The sequence below is a fragment of the Molothrus aeneus genome, chromosome 7 (genome assembly GCF_037042795.1).
Source record: "Molothrus aeneus isolate 106 chromosome 7, BPBGC_Maene_1.0, whole genome shotgun sequence".
Taxonomy (NCBI): domain Eukaryota; kingdom Metazoa; phylum Chordata; class Aves; order Passeriformes; family Icteridae; genus Molothrus; species Molothrus aeneus.
The window spans coordinates 762,052-781,764 of record NC_089652.1 but is presented as its reverse complement, the minus strand read 5'-3'; the positions used below and the strand labels follow the sequence as shown (position 1 = coordinate 781,764).

The following is a 19,713-nucleotide window of genomic DNA, read 5'->3' as shown; positions in this document are numbered from 1 at the left end:
ACAAATGATCCAAATCTCAGCCCAAGAGCACAAACAACGTGGGCTGGAGAGAGAAAAACAAGAAGGATGGGATTCATAACCTAAAGCTGTAATTGGACAATGAACTCCAATGTGCAAATGGAGCAGAACTTACAAAATTTAGAGACCCTGTGACCAGTTGTCCATTTTTGTGACCATTTTGGGTTGACCTTGGGTGTAGCCCTGGCTGGGCTCTTGTGCTGCCCAAGGTGGATCCATTGAGGAGATCCTTTTAATAAATCCCTACTTTATTCTTTAGCTCTGTCTGGCCTCTGTTCTAGGGCAGCCTGCACAAGGCATCAGCAGGACTAATTACAAGATAAGGGTTAGTTAGACAAATAAAGCACTGACTTGGCCAAAGTGCTGCTCTTTCTGACATTTTCACACACAGAAAGCAGAGTAGAATCATTCCAGTCTTACCCAGCCTTGAAATGTGACTGGATGTTGTTTGACAGGGAAATCTAAGGTTTCTTTCTACTTGTGCCTTATCTGTAAACACACTTTTAGTTCCTCCCTGCTGTAAAGCACTTCTCACTTCAGTGTCTCATGTTCTGACACATGTGGCTGTGAACTAAACAAACCAAGCACAATATGTAGGTATGGGGTACATTTACCTGTTCTAGCAAACCAGCATTCAGCAAAATCTCATGCAGGAATTTCTCCCTGTACTGCAGGATTCCCAGGTTTTCTTGAATGAAATACTTTGGGATGGGTATTTCTATGTCTTCCTGGAGGAAGAAAGTCACAAGATGCTTTTTAGGACTGTATTTAAAACACATTACTGATTAATTGAACACCTCTACAAAGCAATAAAATAAGGACAGAGGTTGTTGAGTATTTTTTTGAGTGTTGGGGAATTTGACCTTTGTAACAGCTGCTGTTATTTTTCAATTACTTTAGACCTAATTCAACAAAAACAAATAAATCAACCCAATTTGTGAACCATGTGAGCCCAGAAATCTTTCTTCTTATAATGGCTCAATTATATTATCAAATTGCTAAAATATTTGGCAGGGTTGCTAGAAATTTAAACATGATTTCCACCGAGCTGAATACCTATGGTTGTGTGATCATCCCACTTCTTGTTTTAATCAACATGAAAAATAGGTCTGCTCTCTTGCCATTTTTTTTTACCATTATAAGGAACCAAAGCATAATTCTAGAGCTTTTTATAGGTATTTTGAGCTGTAGACAGTCTGTCTGCCTGTGACTGTGGTATCTCAGACACTTCTTAAAATCACACATGGCCAAAAATGCCTGTCTTTACTAATTTCTGTAATTGAGAAGATGTGACTGATTTACATTTCTCCCAGTTTCATTCCTCACTCCCTCAGCTGCACACTGAGGGACATCCCTACCATGACACCACAAGAAAGCTTCCAAGTCAGGCTGTGCTTATCCCTGATGATTTTATCAGTGCAGAGGTCTGCTCTGATAAAGTTTCTAAATATTTGTCTTGCTAAGCTCCCTGTTTGCACCTTCCAACAACCCTTGGCAGTTGATGGAAATTATTATATGCTGTACTCTGAGTGCAAATCACTCTGGGTGGATTAAAATCTGGAGGTTTAAGAAATCAAGGGTTTGTCTGGACACCCTCCTGGAGGATGAGAGGGTTTTTAGGCTGCCAGGGAACAGAATCAGTGTAGGAGTATCTCTGATGTCTCGCCTGGCCTGTAATTCCAAGTGATTCTGGATTGTGACTTTTACTGACTGGAAAAAGGAGATCAAAGCCCCAGTGCCAGGGCTGGAAGGGGTGGGGAGCCTGCTTCTCTTCATAATCTCTTTTTGGGGCCCAGCACTGAAAAGTGAGGCTTGGGATGTTGAACCTCCAGTCAAATGTGTGGCTTTTTAGCCACTCCCAGCTCCACATGGGATTTATGGATCCAAATACCTTCACAATTACCCCAGGAAATGGAGTGACTGGATGCTGGAAGGCAACTGTACAAAAACACAAGGTACAGAACTTGTGGGGAAATAGGAAAGCTTGGCCTTGCAGTGACACAGAACAAACCAGGCAATATCATCACATAGATTATAAAATGTTGTGTCCTCTGCCTTCAATCCTGCAGGATTTTAGCACTGATAACAAAGGGAAAGGAATGACAGGAGATATCCTTTCTGGGCAGATCCTTTGAGAAACAGGAGTTATTTGTCCAGTAATTTTGTTCTATTATCAAGAATATTGAAATATTTTATTAAAAAGAACACCCCATAAATCTATATTCTTATCTAGTATGGAAAAATTTTTCTTTGAAAAAACCTGAAATCTCCTCAGTGATTGATTTCTTTTGTGGTAGGTAGGTATGTTAAGCCCTCTTAAATTAAGGTGTGGTGCAGGAATTTGAATTTATGCTTGTTTTTGAGGAGACGTCAGGCATGAATCCTCAGACTTGCCAACTTTTTGCTGCAGATGGATTTACTGCTGAGTCATGAAAACAGCAGTGCTAAGGATTTCAAAATATGATTTGAAGGATTGTTTTCCCTGGAGATATGTTTAAAATAATTTAAAACAGTGCTTAATGTTGAAGGGAAAGGGCTGGTGGAAATTCCTGGCAAATCCTCTCCTAAATTTGCAGATGTGCAAACAGAAACACGATGCAGATCTCAGAGTGATGCTATAATGATACTGGGCAATTTATCTCGGAGCTGCCATCCCACAAAAAGGAGGAATTTCAAAGCACAAAAAGCAGGAATTTCAGCTGGTTTTAGCAAAGCAGCGGTACCTGAATGTGACAATAGATGGAGCTGTCTGCGAGAGAAGTAACCCTCTTTGCCAGCTCATTTTTCCTGCGGCTTTTAAAGCACAGCTTCCACGCTTGGCCTCATTGTCATATTCACGGTGCTGATTTCACCGTGCCACGAAGGGCAGGCTGCAGTGGACTCCACTTTACTTATCAGTGGCCCATTTTCTATCTCACCCCACATTAAAATCTGGCAGAGTCAAGCTCCCTGCACTTAACAGCAAAGCTGTGAAGTTATTACTGACAGAGAGAAGGGTTAGATGGGATATTGGGAAAGAATTCCTCCCTGTGAGAGTGGGCAGGCCCTGGCACAGGGTACCCAGAGAAGCTGTGGCTGCCCCTGCATCCCTGGCAGTGCCCAAGGCTGGATGGGGCTTGGAGCAGCCTGGGATAGTGGAAGGTGTCCCTGTCCATGGCAGGGGATGGCACTGGATAGGCTTTGAGGTCCTTTCCACCCCAAACCATTCTGGAATTCTATGAATACAAATTCATGCTGTATTATGGAATCATGGAATGGGTCAAATCGAAAAGGACCACAAAGGGTCATCTGGTCCCACCCTCCTGCTCCCAGGCAAAGACTCCCCTCCCTTCTGAGAGAGGTGGGTGCTAACTGATGCCAGCACTCCTAGCACTGCACAAGCCATTGCACTGTCAAAACCCTCAAAATTATGGTGGTGACACCAGCTGGGGAGCCATCTGCTTCTTTCAGTATCGCTGCTTTCAACTGGAAGTGTCAGGAGTGTGCCCCAGAATCCCTCACGAAATGTTCCAGAACCCTGAAATAATTTGTGATCACCCTCAGACTATGTGTCACCCTTTCCCTGCCCTCTGCATGGAAGATCACGTCCGTGAGGTGTGAAAAACGTGGAAGTTTCCTGGTGGGCCCAGAGAGGCAGCAGGCAGGGTTACAAATAAAAGGCCTATAAAGAGAACCCATCCTTCCCATGAATCAGCTCCCTGTGGGGTGTGAAAAACATGGAAGTTTCCTGGTGGGCCCAGAGAGGCAGCAGGCAGGGTTACAAATAAAAGGCCTCCAAACAGAGCCCATCTTTCCCATGACCAACTCCCCATGGAGGCAGCCCTACCGGGACACGCTGCAGCTCCAGCAGGACGGCAGCCATGGGGTGGCACTCGCACTTCTCCAGGGCCACCATCTCTCCCTTGATCTCCAGGATGCGGCCCATGACCCCGTCCAGCGCCTGCCGCAGCGCCGCCCGCTTCTGCTGGTGCACCAGGTGGGCGTGGGCCTCGGCCAGCTTCCGCAGGATGGCCAGGTACCGCACGTAGGCAGTGGCCAGCATCTTCATCACCTGCTCAGGCTCCTCCTGGGGCTGCAGGAACTCCTCTCTCTCTCTCTGGAGCATGGTGTCCAGCTCTCTCTGGGTGTCTGCCCATATCTGGCAGTAAGTGCTGGTTGGGAAGAGGAGAATTTCATGTCAGCCTGACGTGAAAGAAAGAGTGAGCACACAGAGCCAGGGCTCTGAGGGTGTGGATTTCTCACAGAGCAAGGCTGGAAGTGTCAGCCATTACATTTATAAGGAAGTTTTTTGTGATGGTGTTCACAGGGGTCCCCTGTTTCTCATCTCAGGAAGAGATGAGAATCTTGACTCCATGTTTCAGAAGGCTGATTTATTATTTTATGATATATATAGATATGTTATATTAAAAGAAAATGATACATTAAAACTATACTAAAAGAATAGAAGAAAGGATTTCATCAGAAGGCTAGAAAAGAAAGGAATGGAATGATAATAAAATCTTGTGACTGACCAGAGTCCCAACACAGCTGGACCTGTGACTGGTCATCAAGTAGAAACAACTCACATGGATCAATCAAAGATGCACCTGTTGCATTCCACAGCAGCACATAATTGTTGTTTTCCTTTTCCTCTGAGGCTTCTCAGCTTCTCAGGAGAAAAAATCCTAGCAAAGGATTTTTCTGAAAATATGTCTGTGACAGTTTTTAACTACAAAATATTTTGAAAACCATTAGCAGAAGTTTCTGGGTTTGTTTTATTAAAACAAGCTTAATACTTTAAAGCTTTCCAGCTTCATTCTAAAAGGCTTGAAGCATCCTTCAAGTGTTTGAAGTTACAATCCCCAACAGTGCCAGGAGTTTTATTCAGCTGTGCTAATTGAGAAGATGGTTTAGTTGAAAAGGTGTCTCCCTCCAATGCCTTTTAATAGGCATTTTAATAGTCCTTCCTCCTTTTAATAGGGGGAAGGACTATTTGAAGCTCTGCACTTTTAGGATCTGGACCAATTTGTGTTTCTAAAGCTTTTCTGACTTTCTGAAGTGGTTGCTTGAAGTTAACTGCAGGGTAAGGGTGGGGTTGGTGAAAATGCTGGAGTGAAGTTGGGGGCCTAATTCAAATGTGAGGTAAGGAAAATAATTTATTTCTGTGGTAGCAACTGTTGCACTCCAAGGAATTGCTAAATGTCTGGTCTGGTGGCTGTGGGATTAAGTGGCATGGAAGCTGTCACCTCAGGCCATCTCCATTTCCAGGAGCAGTAATGATGCTCACTTGGTAGTTTTGGTGGGAATAGGTGGAGTTCTAAGGTGAGCATGGACTGGCTGTCAGTGGCTTTTCATGGGAAAAGCAGATCAGGATGTCCTGGGCGATGAGCCTAAAGGAGCAAGAAATGAGACATGAGGTTTTTATTCAGAGAAGAGCTCAAAGAGCAGTTTTGTCATGGCAAGGTGTTAATAACACCTGTGGCAGTGAAGACACTTTTGGATCCTGTTCTCCTTTGCCAGACGCAGATTCTTGGCACTGATAAGTGTTAAAAAATCCTACATCTTTGAAAATGCCTCTCTAGGAACAGAGCAAGGAAATTCCTTCTGTGCTGAGCCATGGTTGTGTTGGGAGAAAACCAGTTCATTCACACTGTCCTGCTGAGGGGAAAACAGTGGCTATGGAAACAGGGACAGCTGACTTGCTCCTTAATCCTAGGAATGAAGGCTTCAATGGTACAATCTAGACCCATCCTTGCTGAACCAAGTTGCTGTTCCTAGAGCTTCTCAAAGAGGGATGAGAACAGCAAAAGGCCCTGCCTCTGTTAGATGAGCTTTGAGAGCAGACCTTGCACTGGGGGAGTGTTGGTTTATTTATCCCGACCAGAAAGCTGGACAGATGTTAGCATTGTTTGTGCATGACAATAAATGTTGGAGCTCTGTGAGCTGATCTTATCACTCCCAGTCCTGGAGGTCAGAGTGACCCAAGGCTTTTGCTGCAAGAGGGACGTGTGGGGTGGGACAGGACAAACTCCAGCCCCCGAGTGCCCCGAGTGTGGGGTGCCCTGGGTGGTGACAGGGCTGTGGGACTCCCTCCTGCAGTCAGCAAAAACACCAACAACCCAAAGCCTGCTATTGAATTTGCACCATTAACGTTTTAGAGGGCGTATTATACACTTCAGCTGACCTGGCTTTCTGCAGGATGCAGCTGGCCTTGCTTTTCCTAATGCTTCTGCAGCCCACCCAGCTCTTTCCCCTTCCCTTTTTTTTCCTACTTCATTTACATCCCGCCGCACCACCCCTATCAGTCAATTGCAGCAATTAACCCAGGTGCAGGAGATAAACAGAACCAAGCCGGCCGAGGGGAGGAGATGGGGCCGAGCAAGGCCAGCAGAGCTGGAGCCAGGGCACGGAAGGATGTGAGGCATGCGGGTTTTCCAGCGAGGGAGGAAACGGCGCGCTGTCCTGCGTACTTTGTGTGATTTCTCACGGATAGGGCACAGCTTGTCAAACTCGGAGGAAGCCCTGCCCTGTGGGGTGTCCCCACAGCCATCCAGCTGATTGATGAGCCCTGGGGATGCTGGGGCTGGAGCCTTTCCCTTGCAGGTTGCTCTGTGCACGGAGAAGTGACCGATTTACAATAATCTGCCTTCTCTGAGTGAGGAATGTCAAGTGGTTCCTCCTGCTGAGCCAGCTCATATCCAGTTTCTTTTTATACTGGGAATGGCTGGTGGAGGGAGGAGAGGAGGGGGCTGGAGGACCTTACCATGAGGCACTGCAGATAGGACATAATTGCTTCCATAAAGCATTAGTTTATCAGATAAGCACAGGGATGATTGCAGGCACGGTTGCTGGGGGTCAGATGTTAAGACTATGGATATTATGGGATGATTGTGGCTTTTGCAACATGAGGGCAAAAGAAAGGATGGGCCCACTGGAAAATGAAGTGCTGAAGGAGAAGGTGGATGTGAAAGTGATAAATTTGTAGCTGATAACCCTATGTACCTGCTGTGTTCAGGGACCTGGTCCCCAAGTTTCTTAGGTGTGGGGATAGGTACAGGCCAAGCAGAAATCTGATTTGAGTGTTGCACCCCTTCACCCTGGTTAAAAACTAGAGGACACATGCACAAAATGGGATTAAAATGGTTATTCCAGGTTTTACTGGTGCCCAAATGAGAGCCCTTCTGGACTAGTCTGAAGGGTGAGCTGTGCCTGGTGTTTAGAGCTCCTTTTGGGGGACTTGGTAGAGCTGCTGTGAAGCAGAGGAGCCTTTCAGCTTTAGAGAAAAACGTGCTCAGGGGTAGTCAGGAGGAGTAACTTCAAGGTTATGCCTTAAAAGCAAAGGAGAGCACTGCCTCTCCTTGCCTGTGAATCAGACACTGTGTGATCCCTAAGTCCCTATTGGAATTTTTGCCTATTTGCTCAGTGTCCCTTTGCATTAAATTGTGAACTCCCTCAAAATTGCTTCCACACGCTGCAGGGGGAGGACAATGTAGCCTTGAATGCACTGGGTTTTTATTTACTGTGACTGGTCCACCTTGTAGGGTGTGCTCTGTTCTGAGCTGTCTGTGCCCAAGGATATTCCACCAGATTTAGGTTGGATTAGAGCCTCTAACTCACCTATTAGTGCAGGTAATGAGCCTAGCTTTCTTATTCAAGGCTTAAGAAAATAAAATCCTGGGAAAGAAAGCTGTCTCCTCATCTCTCTGTGCATACAGCACTGTAAGTAATGCTACAAATTGTCATAGCAACTCCCAAATAGGGATGTTATGGGGAAATAAGCAATGCTGTAATGGGATGAGGAAGAAGCACATCAAGTGACTGAACTCCAGAGTCCCCAGAGTGATTTCTGGCAGCTCACAGCTTGGAGGGAAGGTCAGAGCTTTAACTCCTCACTGATGTCCTTTCTCTTCACTCCCACAAAGTAGAAACAGAGACTAAAACATGGGCTTAAGAATTTCTTTTACCCATAACCTGATTGGCAGTTCAAAACTCACTTTTATTGCTCAAAATAAAGCCTGGTCTCCTTATTTAGAGTGAAGCTTAACAACATAGGGTTTTCCTCCTGCTGAAGTTACAAAGTGATGTTTAAAATCCTGCCAAATGGTACATGCCTTGTTTTGGTATTGTATGGCCCTCTAAGTCTGCATGTTTGCTTGACCCATCTCTCCTAAGACTTGGAAAAGCTTCTTGGTTTGGAGTCCAGCTGAGGTGAGCCTGCTCACTGGTGCTGGACTGGTTTTAAGGCTGAAGCATGCCCTTCTTGGAAGGGTTTGAGCTGAGCATGCAAACTGTCCCTCAGGCCACTCCTGAGCCAGGGCAAGAATCTGCCATCAGTGGGGTCACCTTTGTGTGCCTTTTCTTCTTCCCCCCAGAGCGTCTCTGTGTTCACTCACTGCCAAAGGGAACACTACCCCTGTTATTCCAAGACATGGCACAGCTTGTCTCTGGATTTGTGCATGGGCTGAACCCTGGCTTCTTTGCTGCCAGGTTTTTCTGGGCTGCCCTCAGCAATATCTCCTGCTTTCCCATGCTAAAGCTGCAGTAGTGCAGTGCTGCCTGAGTCTCCCTGGTTTATCCTGATGGATGGAAGGAGGTGGAAGGCAAAACATTTGACTCTGACTCCAGCTTTCCTCACCTCGTTTGGGAACTCCTGTGTGATTAAAGGAACTCTAAATTGTGTGTGTTAAAACGCTGCTGAAGGAACCTCTGCTGCCACTGCAAACCCACCTTGTATTTCTTTCTCAGAAATGGGACTGGGCTGTGCTGGGGGCTGGAGAAAGTGCCCTAGGGTTTGTGACAGCTCCTGGGATGTGGAGCAGGGCTCGAGGAGCCTGGCACAGGACACACAGGCAGCAGGGACAGAGATGCAGGGCTGGTGACAAGGAAGTGCACACAGGGGCCACTGCTCAGGGTCCCCTGGCCACACTGGGAGCCTGACAGGTCAGGCATTGTGCTGAGCCCTGGGCAAACACGGGGGAGGGAAACCCTGCCCTGCAGCCTCTGGAAAATAAAGAAACAAGAGACAAAGGTTGGGAGGGGAAAGTGAGGCCCTGAGAGGAAAAAGGGTTTTTAATGCTGCTGCTGCTGCTTTTTTTTTTTTTTTCTTCTCTCTTTCTAAAAATGACCAGGCTTAGGATGATGCTGGCTGATCCAGGTCAGCAGTTACCTGTTCCCTCACAGGTGTTGGGTGGTGATTACATTACAGGAGTAGCCCCCCCTTTTCTCTATTGCCCTATTATAGGCAAACATTTGTTGTGTTGCAGAGGTGCAGGCAGAATCAGAGATCAGTGTGGCCTTACAACAAAACATGTCTGAGTTCAAGAAGTGTTTAGACAATGCTCTCAGGCACAGGGTGGGGGTCCTGGGGTGTCCTGTGCAGGGCCAGCAGTTTGGATCAATGGCCCTGGTGGGTCCCTTCCAACTCAGCACTGATCCTGTGAACCAAATTGCCTGAAATGTTGTTGGAATTAATTGCTGATTTCAAAGCCTTTAGCCTGCAGTCTGGAGCAGTTCAGGCTCATGAGCCTGTTTAAGCCTGCCTTGCTTCTAAAATAAGATTAGTCTCACAATTATGCCAAACTTCTCAGCTGGTGGTGAATGTGACTCTGCCAGATGACTTTTTAAGCAGGCTTGCTCCAGCCACGATGTTTTACAGAGTTGGAAGCATTTGGGGGAAAATAAAGGATAAACCTCAGTAGGCTTTGGTTGTGACAAGAGAAGAAAACACACAGCCTGCTGGCATTGTTAACGTGAACAGCTCTGTGCTTCTGTCATCTCCAATTTCAGTCCTGGGTACTATGACAGAAAGTGAAGGGGGAATAAAAGATTTGTGTGGCAGAAATGTAATGGGAAACTGCAGGGAAGGCGAGGAAGCAGCTCCATGGAGCAGCAGCAGCAGCAACACACCTCAGCAGGTCTCAAGCACCTGCTCCAGCCAAACTCACAAGGCTGGCAGGAAAAAGAACTGTTTTCTTTCATGGGTTTTTTAAAAAACCAACGTTTCCCTAAATGACAAAGCAATTAAGGTGTGGGAAAAGCTATTTTGGGCTGTCAAATGCTGCAGAGGCTGCCCTCCTGTCCCTCAGCTCCTGCCTGGGCTGTGCCCTGGGCTGATCCCACAGCCTGGGTAGCAGGAAAGGGGGAATTCTGCCCCTCTGCCCTGCTCAGGTGAGACCCCACCTGCAGAGCTGTGTCCAGCCCTGGGGCCCAGCACAGGAAGGACCTGGAGCTGCTGCAGAGAGTCCAGAGGAGGCACCAGGATGAGCAGAGGGATGGGGCAGCTCCATGGGGAAAGGCTGGGAGAATTGGGAATGCTGGAGAAGAGAAGCTTTGGGGTGACCTAACTGTGGCCTGCCAGTACCTGAAGGGAACCTGCAAGAAAATGGACAGAGACTATTGACAAGGGCCTGGAGTGCCAGGGGAAGGGGGAATGGCTTCCCACTGCCAGAGGGCAGGGATAGATGGGATATTGGAAGAAATTTGTCCCTGTAAAGGTGAGGAGGCCCTGGCACAGGTTTCCCAGAGAAGCTGTGGCTGCCCCTGGATCCCTGGAAGAGTCCAAGGCCAGGCTGGATGGGGCTTGGAGCAGCCTGGGACAGTGGAAGGTGTCCCTGCCCCTGGCAGGAGATGAGCTTTAAGGTCCCTTCCCACCCCAAACTCTTCTGTGTCACATGAACAGCAGCCTCCTCTCCTTTGCAAGCAGAATTTTTCCTTCCAAGCAGTATTTGCCCATAACACACTTTACTGCTTCTGACAACAAAGTTTATTTCAGCTTTAACCATCCTATGTAATCTTTTTCTTTTTACCCCTCTCTTCCTTGGAAAAGGAAGGGGCAGTTACCCATCCAGCTGCCTACAATGCCAAGCACAAAGGGCTGTGTCTGGGTGCTGCTCTATCCCTGCCAGGAGCAGGAGGCTTTAGGCACAAAGCTGACACCATCTACTCAGTTTCCTGGAAAACTGGAGCCTTTTCTTTCCCTGTTTTCCAGCACAAGTGCCGCTGGGATATTTCCACTGACAATGCTTTTTCCCAGAGGAGACACTGAAAGAGTAATACACAAGATCTTTCCCTACCTGCTCATTAAGGATGAAGGGAGGCACAGAAGGGAGTTGTAGCTTTGAGTCTTAGCTGTGATCAATTTGATCCTGTCTCTGATTTCCTGCCTTAACATAAGCAAGATGATGTGCTAATGCTCACCAGGGGTGGAAAGAGGGGCAAAGATGAATCTCTGACTGCTTGGGAGATGTATGAGAGAGAACATGCAAGGAATGCCCAGGAGGAAGCTAATAATTGTGGCGTTTGGTTGGAATTTGAAGAATATGGCCTGGGGCCAGACGCTGAATGAGGGGATAAAAAGAAATATTCAACAACGGGCCAATGGCTGAATGAGGCTGGGGCCCCGTGGGAAGGGAATGGGATGTGATCACAGCATCAGAAACTGCATCGTAATGCAGCCACAGAACTGAGGGGGGACACGAGAGGGGATTAGAAGTTGCACTGACATTTTTTTCACATCTGGGTGTTGCAACCTTTATTTTCTTCAGCTGAGCCTCGGGGATGTGATGTAAAACAGAGAGCTCTGCTTTGGTTGTTTCTGTTGGAAGCGGGAAGGGAGATGCTCAGGATCTTGTCTTAGATCAATATTTAAACAGTGAATTAATATAAATTCTATTTGTGACACGAGATTAAATTTTAAAGCGCTTTGATTGTTTAAAGCTCCTTGGTGGCAGTGGCAAATGTCTTGTAGCTGATTAAAACCTGGCAGGAGTGCTAGCAGTGCCAAGGCTTGGCTTTGAACGTGTCTGGGCTAGGGCTGTCAGGGGCAAGGTAAGAAATCACTGGTCAGTATCTCAGGGGTCAAGGAGAGGGTAAACAAATCCATAAAAAAGGAGGAAACAGCAGGAAAACATAAATACAGCAGCATCTCTGTGAATCTCCAGTGTCTGGAACAGAAGGTACATCTGCATGCAAATGGCTGGGGCTGAGTGCTTTGGGAAGTGAGATACCCCAGCACTTTTTAATCACCCTACACTGATGGCTCTGTTCCCTCCAGAGGGCTCAGACTGTCCCTGGAAAATCCCAGGCATGTCTGGACATGCTGACTTCTCCCTTGGCTGCCTGCTGCACTTAGTGACCCTAAGAGAGCATTGCTGCTCTCTGAGCACCCTCCCTGCCCTGACACAGCTTCCTGAGGCAGGGGAATGAAACCTGCTGCTTTAGCCCACACCTCTGAGAATCACAGCACCTGGAGGGTGCTGAACATGCCTCAGAACCCAAGGTTTAGCTCAAGGAAAGCTGTGTAGCAGTCCTGTTTCTGAAGAACCAAAGCTCTTTCTCCTAGCCCCCTTTCATTATTGTCTCTCTGTCTCACTGCCTTCAGGTAAGGCAGGCTGTGGTAATTCACTTTTGTCATGTGGCATTTAAAATACCTTGGACATGGCCTCAAGTTGCACCAGGGAAGGTTTAGAGAAGAACAGAATCCCAGAATGGTCTGGGTTGGAAGGGAGCTCAAAGCTCATCCCATCCCACTCCCTGCCATGGGCAGGGACACCTTCTACTATCCCAGGCTGCTCCCAGCCCTGTCCAGCCTGGCCTTGGGCACTACCAGGGATCCAGGGGCAGCCACAGCTGCTCTGGGCACCCTGTGCCAGGGCCTGCCCACCCTCCCAGGGGAGAATTTCTCCTCATAATCCCATCTTTACCTGCCCTCCTGCTTAAGGCCATTCCTCCTTGTCCTATTACTTTATACCTGTGTGAAAAGTCCCTCTCCAGCCTTCTTATCAACCCCACTGGGAATTAGCTACTGAGAGGACACAGGATAGACTGGATAGTAACAAAAAGTTCTTCATGGAAAGAAGAAGGTGGAGGCCCCATCCCTGGATGGATTTAAAAGCCATTTGGATGTGACACCTGGGCACTTGGGTTAGTGGTGGCCTTGGCAGTGCTGGGTTAAGGCTTGGACTTGATGATCTCAGAGGGCTTTTCCAACCTAAACAACTCCGATTTATGGTACACAGCCAGCATAACCTCACTGCAACCAACCACCTTAACAGCAGCCTTTGAGATCCAACTCTGGCTTGTTTAGGAAGGGCTGGATTAGCCCATCTGTAAATCCTGTGCTGTGCACAGCTACAGTGTCATTACAGCAACCTGAGCCAAGGAGCTTCAACACCAAACTGGAGTCCCTGAGCAGCACCTTGCTCAGAAACAGGAGTGGATGTGTGTTCTTGTCATGTGGCGTGGGCATATGATCCTGTTTATATGGATTTGCTGTTCAGTGCTGGCAATGCCATAGGAAATGCTAAAATCCCTGTCTCTGTTAAAATTAAACTGAGCCAAACCAGTTGAAGCACAAGTGTTTTTTCCAGCTACGCTCAGTTTGACTCCTTTGGTGTTAATCTGGCTCAAATAACAGCAGCCATGATTCAGAGACTGGGTAGGAATGACAGATTCTGAGATAACTCTGAAGAAGAGGTCAAATGCTGCTTTTGTGGGGTTTTTTTTCTTTCTTCCTTTATCTCTTTTTTTTTTTTTTTCTTTTAAAGAGCACAATTCAGACAACTCTCCACTACCCTGTGAACTTCAGTTAACTGATTCCATGAGAGTGTTAGGCAGGATTTATACAAGCCCTGCAGTGAATCCACCAGGGATCTAACCAAGCTCTCCTCCAACTGCAGGCTGAGCTGGGTCTGTCCTTGGACACAGCTCCCAGACAGTCTCTGCCCTGCCCTTGGGGATGTTGTTCTTCATTCCTCTCACCTTCCTCTCCTGAACCAAGGAGCTGCCTGGCTGGAAAGCAGTGGAGAAGTATCTGGCTGGGGCTACCAATGTGTGGAGGCAAAAGTGGAGAAAAGAAGGCTGGAGAAAACAATCTCAGGGGAAACCTTATTGCTCTCTGTAGCTGCCTGTGGTCAGCTGGGGCTCAGCCTCTTTTCCCAGGCAACAAGCACCAGGATAAGAGGAAATGGCCCCAAGTTAAGCCAAGAAGGTTCAGATTGGTTATTAGGAAAAGGTTTTTCACTGAAAAGAGTAGTTAAGCATTGGAACAGGCTGCCCAGGGGAACAGTGTCCCAGGTGTCACATCCATCCCTGGAAGCAGATGTGGCATTTAATGCTATGTTTTGGTTGAAGGCTGGACTTGGTGATTTTGCAAGTCTTGTCCAACCTTAATAGCTCAATGAAACCCAAAGTGTTGGTGACAAGGAGAGCTGCTCTGGTTCTGAATTTGGAAGGATGGTTTAGGATCTGAGGGTGTTTTCCCTGGCAAAAAGCTGTGAGTTTGGAAATGGGATACTGGGTAAAAGAAGCAGTGGGCTTTGAGGTTGGTACCACTGATGCCAGAGGAGGGAGACCATGGGAAAGATGCCAGGAAAGGCTTTGCTCACAACCTGCTGGGACAGCAGTTTGGATATGGTCAGGTTTGGGTGTCAAGGAGAGGAGCAGAAGGAGGTAGCAAAACCTCCCCAAGGTTTTCTATTTTTTTTTTTCCTAATGCACTAATATTCAGTGAACTTAAATATGCCATACCCAGCTTGGAACTGGGAAAAAGAGCCTCCACAAACTGGGCTGTGCTGCTGGAGCTGGGAGCAGCAAACAGCACAACAGTGAGCGATAATATTATGGAAGATGCTCACAGTTTAGCTCCCAGCACCACAGCACATTATTATTAATAATAATAACAATAATAATACTTGCTGGGCTTGGAGTGATGTTTCTGGGGCAGTGAGCACAGCTCTTTGCAGGCACTTTGATCCAATGCCGTCCTTGTCTGGTTTTTGCAGACAAACTTGTAAAGCTTTGCACTATGCTAAAATTACTGGGGGGAAACAAGACACAATGTGGGCTCTAAGAGAGAGGAACCTTTTGCACAAAGGGTCCGAGTAAATAACATTAACATTTGTCTGGTTTTCCTGTGAGGACACGGTCACTTTGTGGGGTGCACTCGCCTCCCCCCGGGCTGTATCTCACCCCTCTGAGGGCATTTTCTCAAACATGAGCTGGAAGAGAGAGGAACCTTTTGAACAAAGGGTCTGAGAGAATAATTTCAGTATTTGCCCGGCTTTCCTGAGAGGATGCGGTGGCTTTGTGGGTGCACCTGCCCGCCTCCCCCCGGGCCGTGTTTCCCCCCTCTGAGGGCATTCTCGCCTCAGCCCCGCTACAGCCCCGGGCTACTCACGCCTGGGACATGCTGAGCACCGAGAGCCGCACCGGCACCGAAGGGGAGCCCGTGTCGAGGGGAACGGAGCCCGAATCCCGCTGGGCCGACACCGACACGTCCCTGGAGCCCCGGGGCACCGAGGCCGAGTCCCACTGGGCCGGCACCGACACCGGCACGGGCCCGGCCCGAGCCGCCCGCGGCCGCGGCGTTGCCTTGGACACGGCCGGGGGGGCCGAGCCCTGCCCGCAGCTTCTCCTCCGAGCCAAGGGAGCTGCCGGCCTTCCGCCTTCTTTTTTCCACCTTTTTCTGCCCGCAGAATCGCGGGGTGGTTTGGGTCAGAAAGGAGCTCAAAGCCCATCCAGTGCCACCCCTGCCATGGGGCAGGGACTCCCAGCCCTGTCCAGCCTGGCCTTGGGCACTGCCAGGGATCCAGGGGCAGCCACAGCTGCTCTGGGCACCCTGTGCCAGGGCCTGCCCACCCTCACAGGGAACAATTTCTTCTCTTAATCTGATCTAAATATCTCCTTTTTTACTTTAAAACCGTCCCTCGTTGCTATCAGTATCATGCCTCCCACTCCCTTAGTTTTGGTTTTTGCCCCGAGAATTTCATTCCCAGCCCCCCATTACTTTCACCTCCCCATTAGTTTCCTTCACTCCCCTTTCTTTGCCTCACTTTATTTTCCTTTTTTCTCCCTTTCTTATATCTTCCTTCCCCCTCCCCCTTTCACCCTTCCTTTATTTTCCTTCCCTCCCTCCATGTATTTTTCCTTTCCCCCCCTTTCCTATATTTCCTTTTCTCCCCTTTCCTATATGTTCCTATCCCTTTCCTGTACTTTCCCCCCCTTTTCTTCCCTTTTCCTATATTTTTTCTCTTTCCTCCTTATTTTTTTTACTTTCCCCCCTCCCTGTTATTTCCTTCTCCCACCAAGGGCTTGTCCCTGTTGCATTCACATTTTTCCTCTTTCTTCTTACTTCTTTCCCTATTGAGGCAACTTTCTAGTGGTCTTCCATTCCCTTAGGACTTAAAAAACCAATTTAGAGGACAGGATTACAGCACAGATTTTGGGAGGGGGGGAGATGCACTTATCCACAGAGCCAGTGAGAAGGAAAAAAGCAAGAAGTTTGGGACAATAAGTAAAGTTTTGCCAGTGATCATATTTTTTACACAAATTTCTGTATGCTTGCATTCCTTTTCTTTGTTCCCCCCCTCCTTTTTTTTTTCTCCCATTGAAGCCCCAGCTCACATAATTAGGTGAGACTCTTGGCTATCAAGTTTTTGAAATAAAGTTTCTAGCCCTCCCTGGTTTTGGAGGAAAAGCTTGAAAACATGAATCTTGAAGACCATAATAAAAGCATCTAAGGATATTATTTTTCAAGCCATATGATGACTATGCCCACCACATCATTTCTTTAAGTGTATAGGATCAGTGGGGGGTTTTTAGGAGAACTTGTTGCATTTTCTTCGTGCTGAGGTTGGAAAATGCTGTAAAATCAGCTTGTAATTTTCAATGTTAATATCAAAGTGGTTCTTCACGCTGAAATGAACATGGGAAATTTGTCTGCTTCCTTCCAGTGCCTGATCCTCATCCTCATGCCGGTCAGGAGGGTCTCAAAAGCAGTAAGTAACTTGTATTTTGTTCCTTTTTTAATAAAATATTCCAGTCTTTGCAACCCAAATAGGAACCTTGCATTTTTATTTCCATTGATGCTGGCATCTGTACGCCGCTTCTGATGCCAAACTGTGCTTTTTTCAGCCAAAAGTTTTACCTGCAGGGTCCCAGCAGCGCTGTCTCCATCAGCGTGTGTGGTTTTAAGGACTGATCGACCTATTGCATGTGTTTGCAATAAAGAAGTAGGAAGATTTCTGAAGCAGTTGAAATGAAAGCACCAAGATGGCTTGATACGATGTGGATGTTAATTATTAATTTGAATTTATTGCCCTCTGTTAGCACCCTCGGTGTCACAGTGCACAAGATTGTTGTTGTATTAATGATGAAATAATACTCATTGCTCACTTCCCCACCTGCCTTCTCCACTCTCCCCCCCCCCCCTAAAAAAAGTTGGAGGAAAGCAAATGTCTTCCTTTTAAAAATGGGAAATTGAGCTACAAAGAAGCTTAAGTGATGTACATGAGAGCATGCAGGGAGGCTGAGGGGATTTTCATTTTCATCAGTTCATAGAGAACTCGGGAAAAAAATGAGTTATGTTGCTGGGAAAAGTCATGAAGAAAAATAATTATGAAATGAGTAGAGTTGATTTTTATTTTTTCTTCCATGGGAAAGGAGCCTTTTTGGAGCTGAAATGGGAGCTGTGTATGACTGAGAGTGAGTAAATTGGTTTAGCCTAAGAAAATAGACATTTATAAACGGAGAAAGCAGGGAGTGGGAGATGTTCTCGTTTCCAACAGGGTTCCAGTTGACTCCTTGAGCTTTTCAGTCATTTGGAGTGAGAGGACACAGGTCTGCCTGGGCTCTGATGTCCCCACAGCTCAGCCTGGAGCAAAGGAGGCTCAGGGGGGCCCTTGTGGCTCTGCACAGCTCCTGACAGGAGGGGACAGCCGGGGGGTTGGGCTGTGCTCCAGGGAACAGGGACAGGATGGAGGGAAATGGGCTCAAGCTGTGCCAGGGCAGGTTCAGGTTGGACATCAGCAGGAATTTCTCCATGGAAAGGGTGCTCAGGCCTTGGAAGGGCCTGCCCAGGCAGCAGTGGAGTCCCCATCCCTTGGAGGTGTCCAAGGATCTCCTGGACATGGCACTCAGTGCTTGGAGTTAGATGTCAAGGTGGGGATTGGTCACAGGTTGATGGACTTGATGATCTTGGAGGTGTTTTCCAACCAAAGTGATCCTGTGATTCTGTGCTCACTGCAGCTGAGGTCCAGCAGACCACTCATGGTCAGTCATGAAGCATCTCACTCTTTCCATTCTGGAATCACACATCTCCAATAATCCCTGCAGGCTCCAAACAGTCTGAGATGTCGAGGTAAGACCAGAGATTAAAGGGATTTGTAGTTGTTATCCCACTCATTGTACATTTTTTGTACAGCATCACTGGCCACTTCCTCCTCCAGCTCGTGTTGCATTAAAAACTCCAAGTGTGTTATTTGATCTATCCAGCAGGAACAGGGGATGGGTTTTGTACAGCCTGTGCCTTTTGGCATCTCTAATTCCTCAGGCTCTTGCAAACACAGGCTTAAAAGTCCTGCTGCCTTGGAAACTAGGTGCCATCATTTTTGAAAAAAAAAAAATCTTTTATTACAAGCTTAAGAGGTGACTGTGAGCTTACAAAAGGGATAAAACATAAAACTGGAGGGTCTTGTTCCTCTCAACGTGGGTCCCTGGCAAAGAGCTTAGTGCACCTGTCTGTTATTGAGGAGGGCTTAGGGAAAGCAAGCAACGTAATGAGAATAATGTTCTGCTTTTGCAACTTGTATTTCAAAGCACTTCCAGAGGTCTGGGCTGTCCCTCGAGGCGCAGGGTGGAAGGTGGAGTGGGTTTTTCCTGAGTGTTGCTGGCCCAGAGAGATGCAAAGGGAGAAGCTGTGGGTCAGGGCTTCCTCCTCCATCCGTGGTGGGCTGAGGCTTTGGGCCACCACTTGGGAGTCCAGCATTCTGTTTGCTGTGTGGCCACAGGGTGTGACACAGGTGTGACAGCCTGGGATGTAGTGTGGCATGTGCTCTGTGAGGCTGGGCAGCCACCAGCTGTGTGAAACTTTAACAGAGTGCTGGATTCTGCAGCTGGAATGGGGCAGCCCTGGAGGCAGGGCCACACTGGGGAGTGAGAGAGCAGCAGGGATCTGGAAGTGCTGGTCGATGGCCAGTTGGATCTGAGCCAGCAGTGCCTGGAGTCAGGAGGGACATCCCTGTCCTGGGGCATCACCCCAGCAGTGCCAGCCAGGCCAGGGAGGGCATTGTCCTGTCTGCTCTGGGCTGGGGCAGCCTCACCTCCTAACCTAAAGTGCTGGGGGCAGCTTTAGATAAGATCTAAAGCTGTTAGATGGTGTTCAAAGGAGAGACAGAAGATAGGGAAGGAGCAGCTGAGGGCACTTGGCTTGTTCAGCCTAGAGGAGACAGAGGACAGACCTCACCAGGGTCTGCAGCTTCCTCTGAAGGGGCTCTTGGGCACAGGGTGGGATTTTTGGGGTGTCCAGGCCCAGGAGTTGGACCTGATGATCCTTGTGGGTCTCTCTCATCCTGAAGGGCTCAACAGAAGAGCTCTCCCAGAAGGGAGAGATGGCTGTGACAGCAGTTACAGCAGGATAGCTGTCCCCAAATGGGGACCTGGTTACAGCTGAGTTGCACAGCAAACCTGTGAGTCTGGAAAATGAGAAGCAGGACCTTGTGATGGGCAAGCCTGGGGAGTTGTTGCTCAGGGCTTCACAGAATCCCAGAATGGTCTGGGTTGGAAGGGAGCTCAAAGATCATCCCATCCCACCCCCTGCCATGGGCAGGGACACCTTCCACTGTCCCAGGCTGCTCCAATCCCTGTCCAACCTGGCCTTGGACACTTCCAGGGATGCAGGGGCAGCCACAGCTTCTCTGGGCACCTGTGCCAGGGCCTGCC

General features: G+C 48.0%; 1 protein-coding gene across 2 annotated transcripts in view; it reads right to left on the bottom strand.

Annotated features, from left to right (window-relative positions):
- Positions 1-15,400, bottom strand: part of IQCA1 (IQ motif containing with AAA domain 1) — a 106,810-nt gene extending 91,410 nt beyond the window's left edge. The window contains exons 1-3 of one of the 2 annotated variants that reach the window (XM_066553380.1): positions 15,173-15,400; positions 3,845-4,169; positions 633-746 (exon numbers count right to left, since the gene is read on the bottom strand). In XM_066553380.1, coding sequence (XP_066409477.1) covers positions 633-746; positions 3,845-4,169; positions 15,173-15,183 — 450 coding nt within the window. In that variant the 5' untranslated portion in view covers positions 15,184-15,400. Of the gene's footprint in view, positions 1-632; positions 747-3,844; positions 4,170-4,529; positions 4,634-15,172 lie in introns of those variants that run through there. The other variant, XM_066553381.1, reaches the window with a different exon arrangement.
- Positions 15,401-19,713: the final 4,313 nt, after the last annotated feature.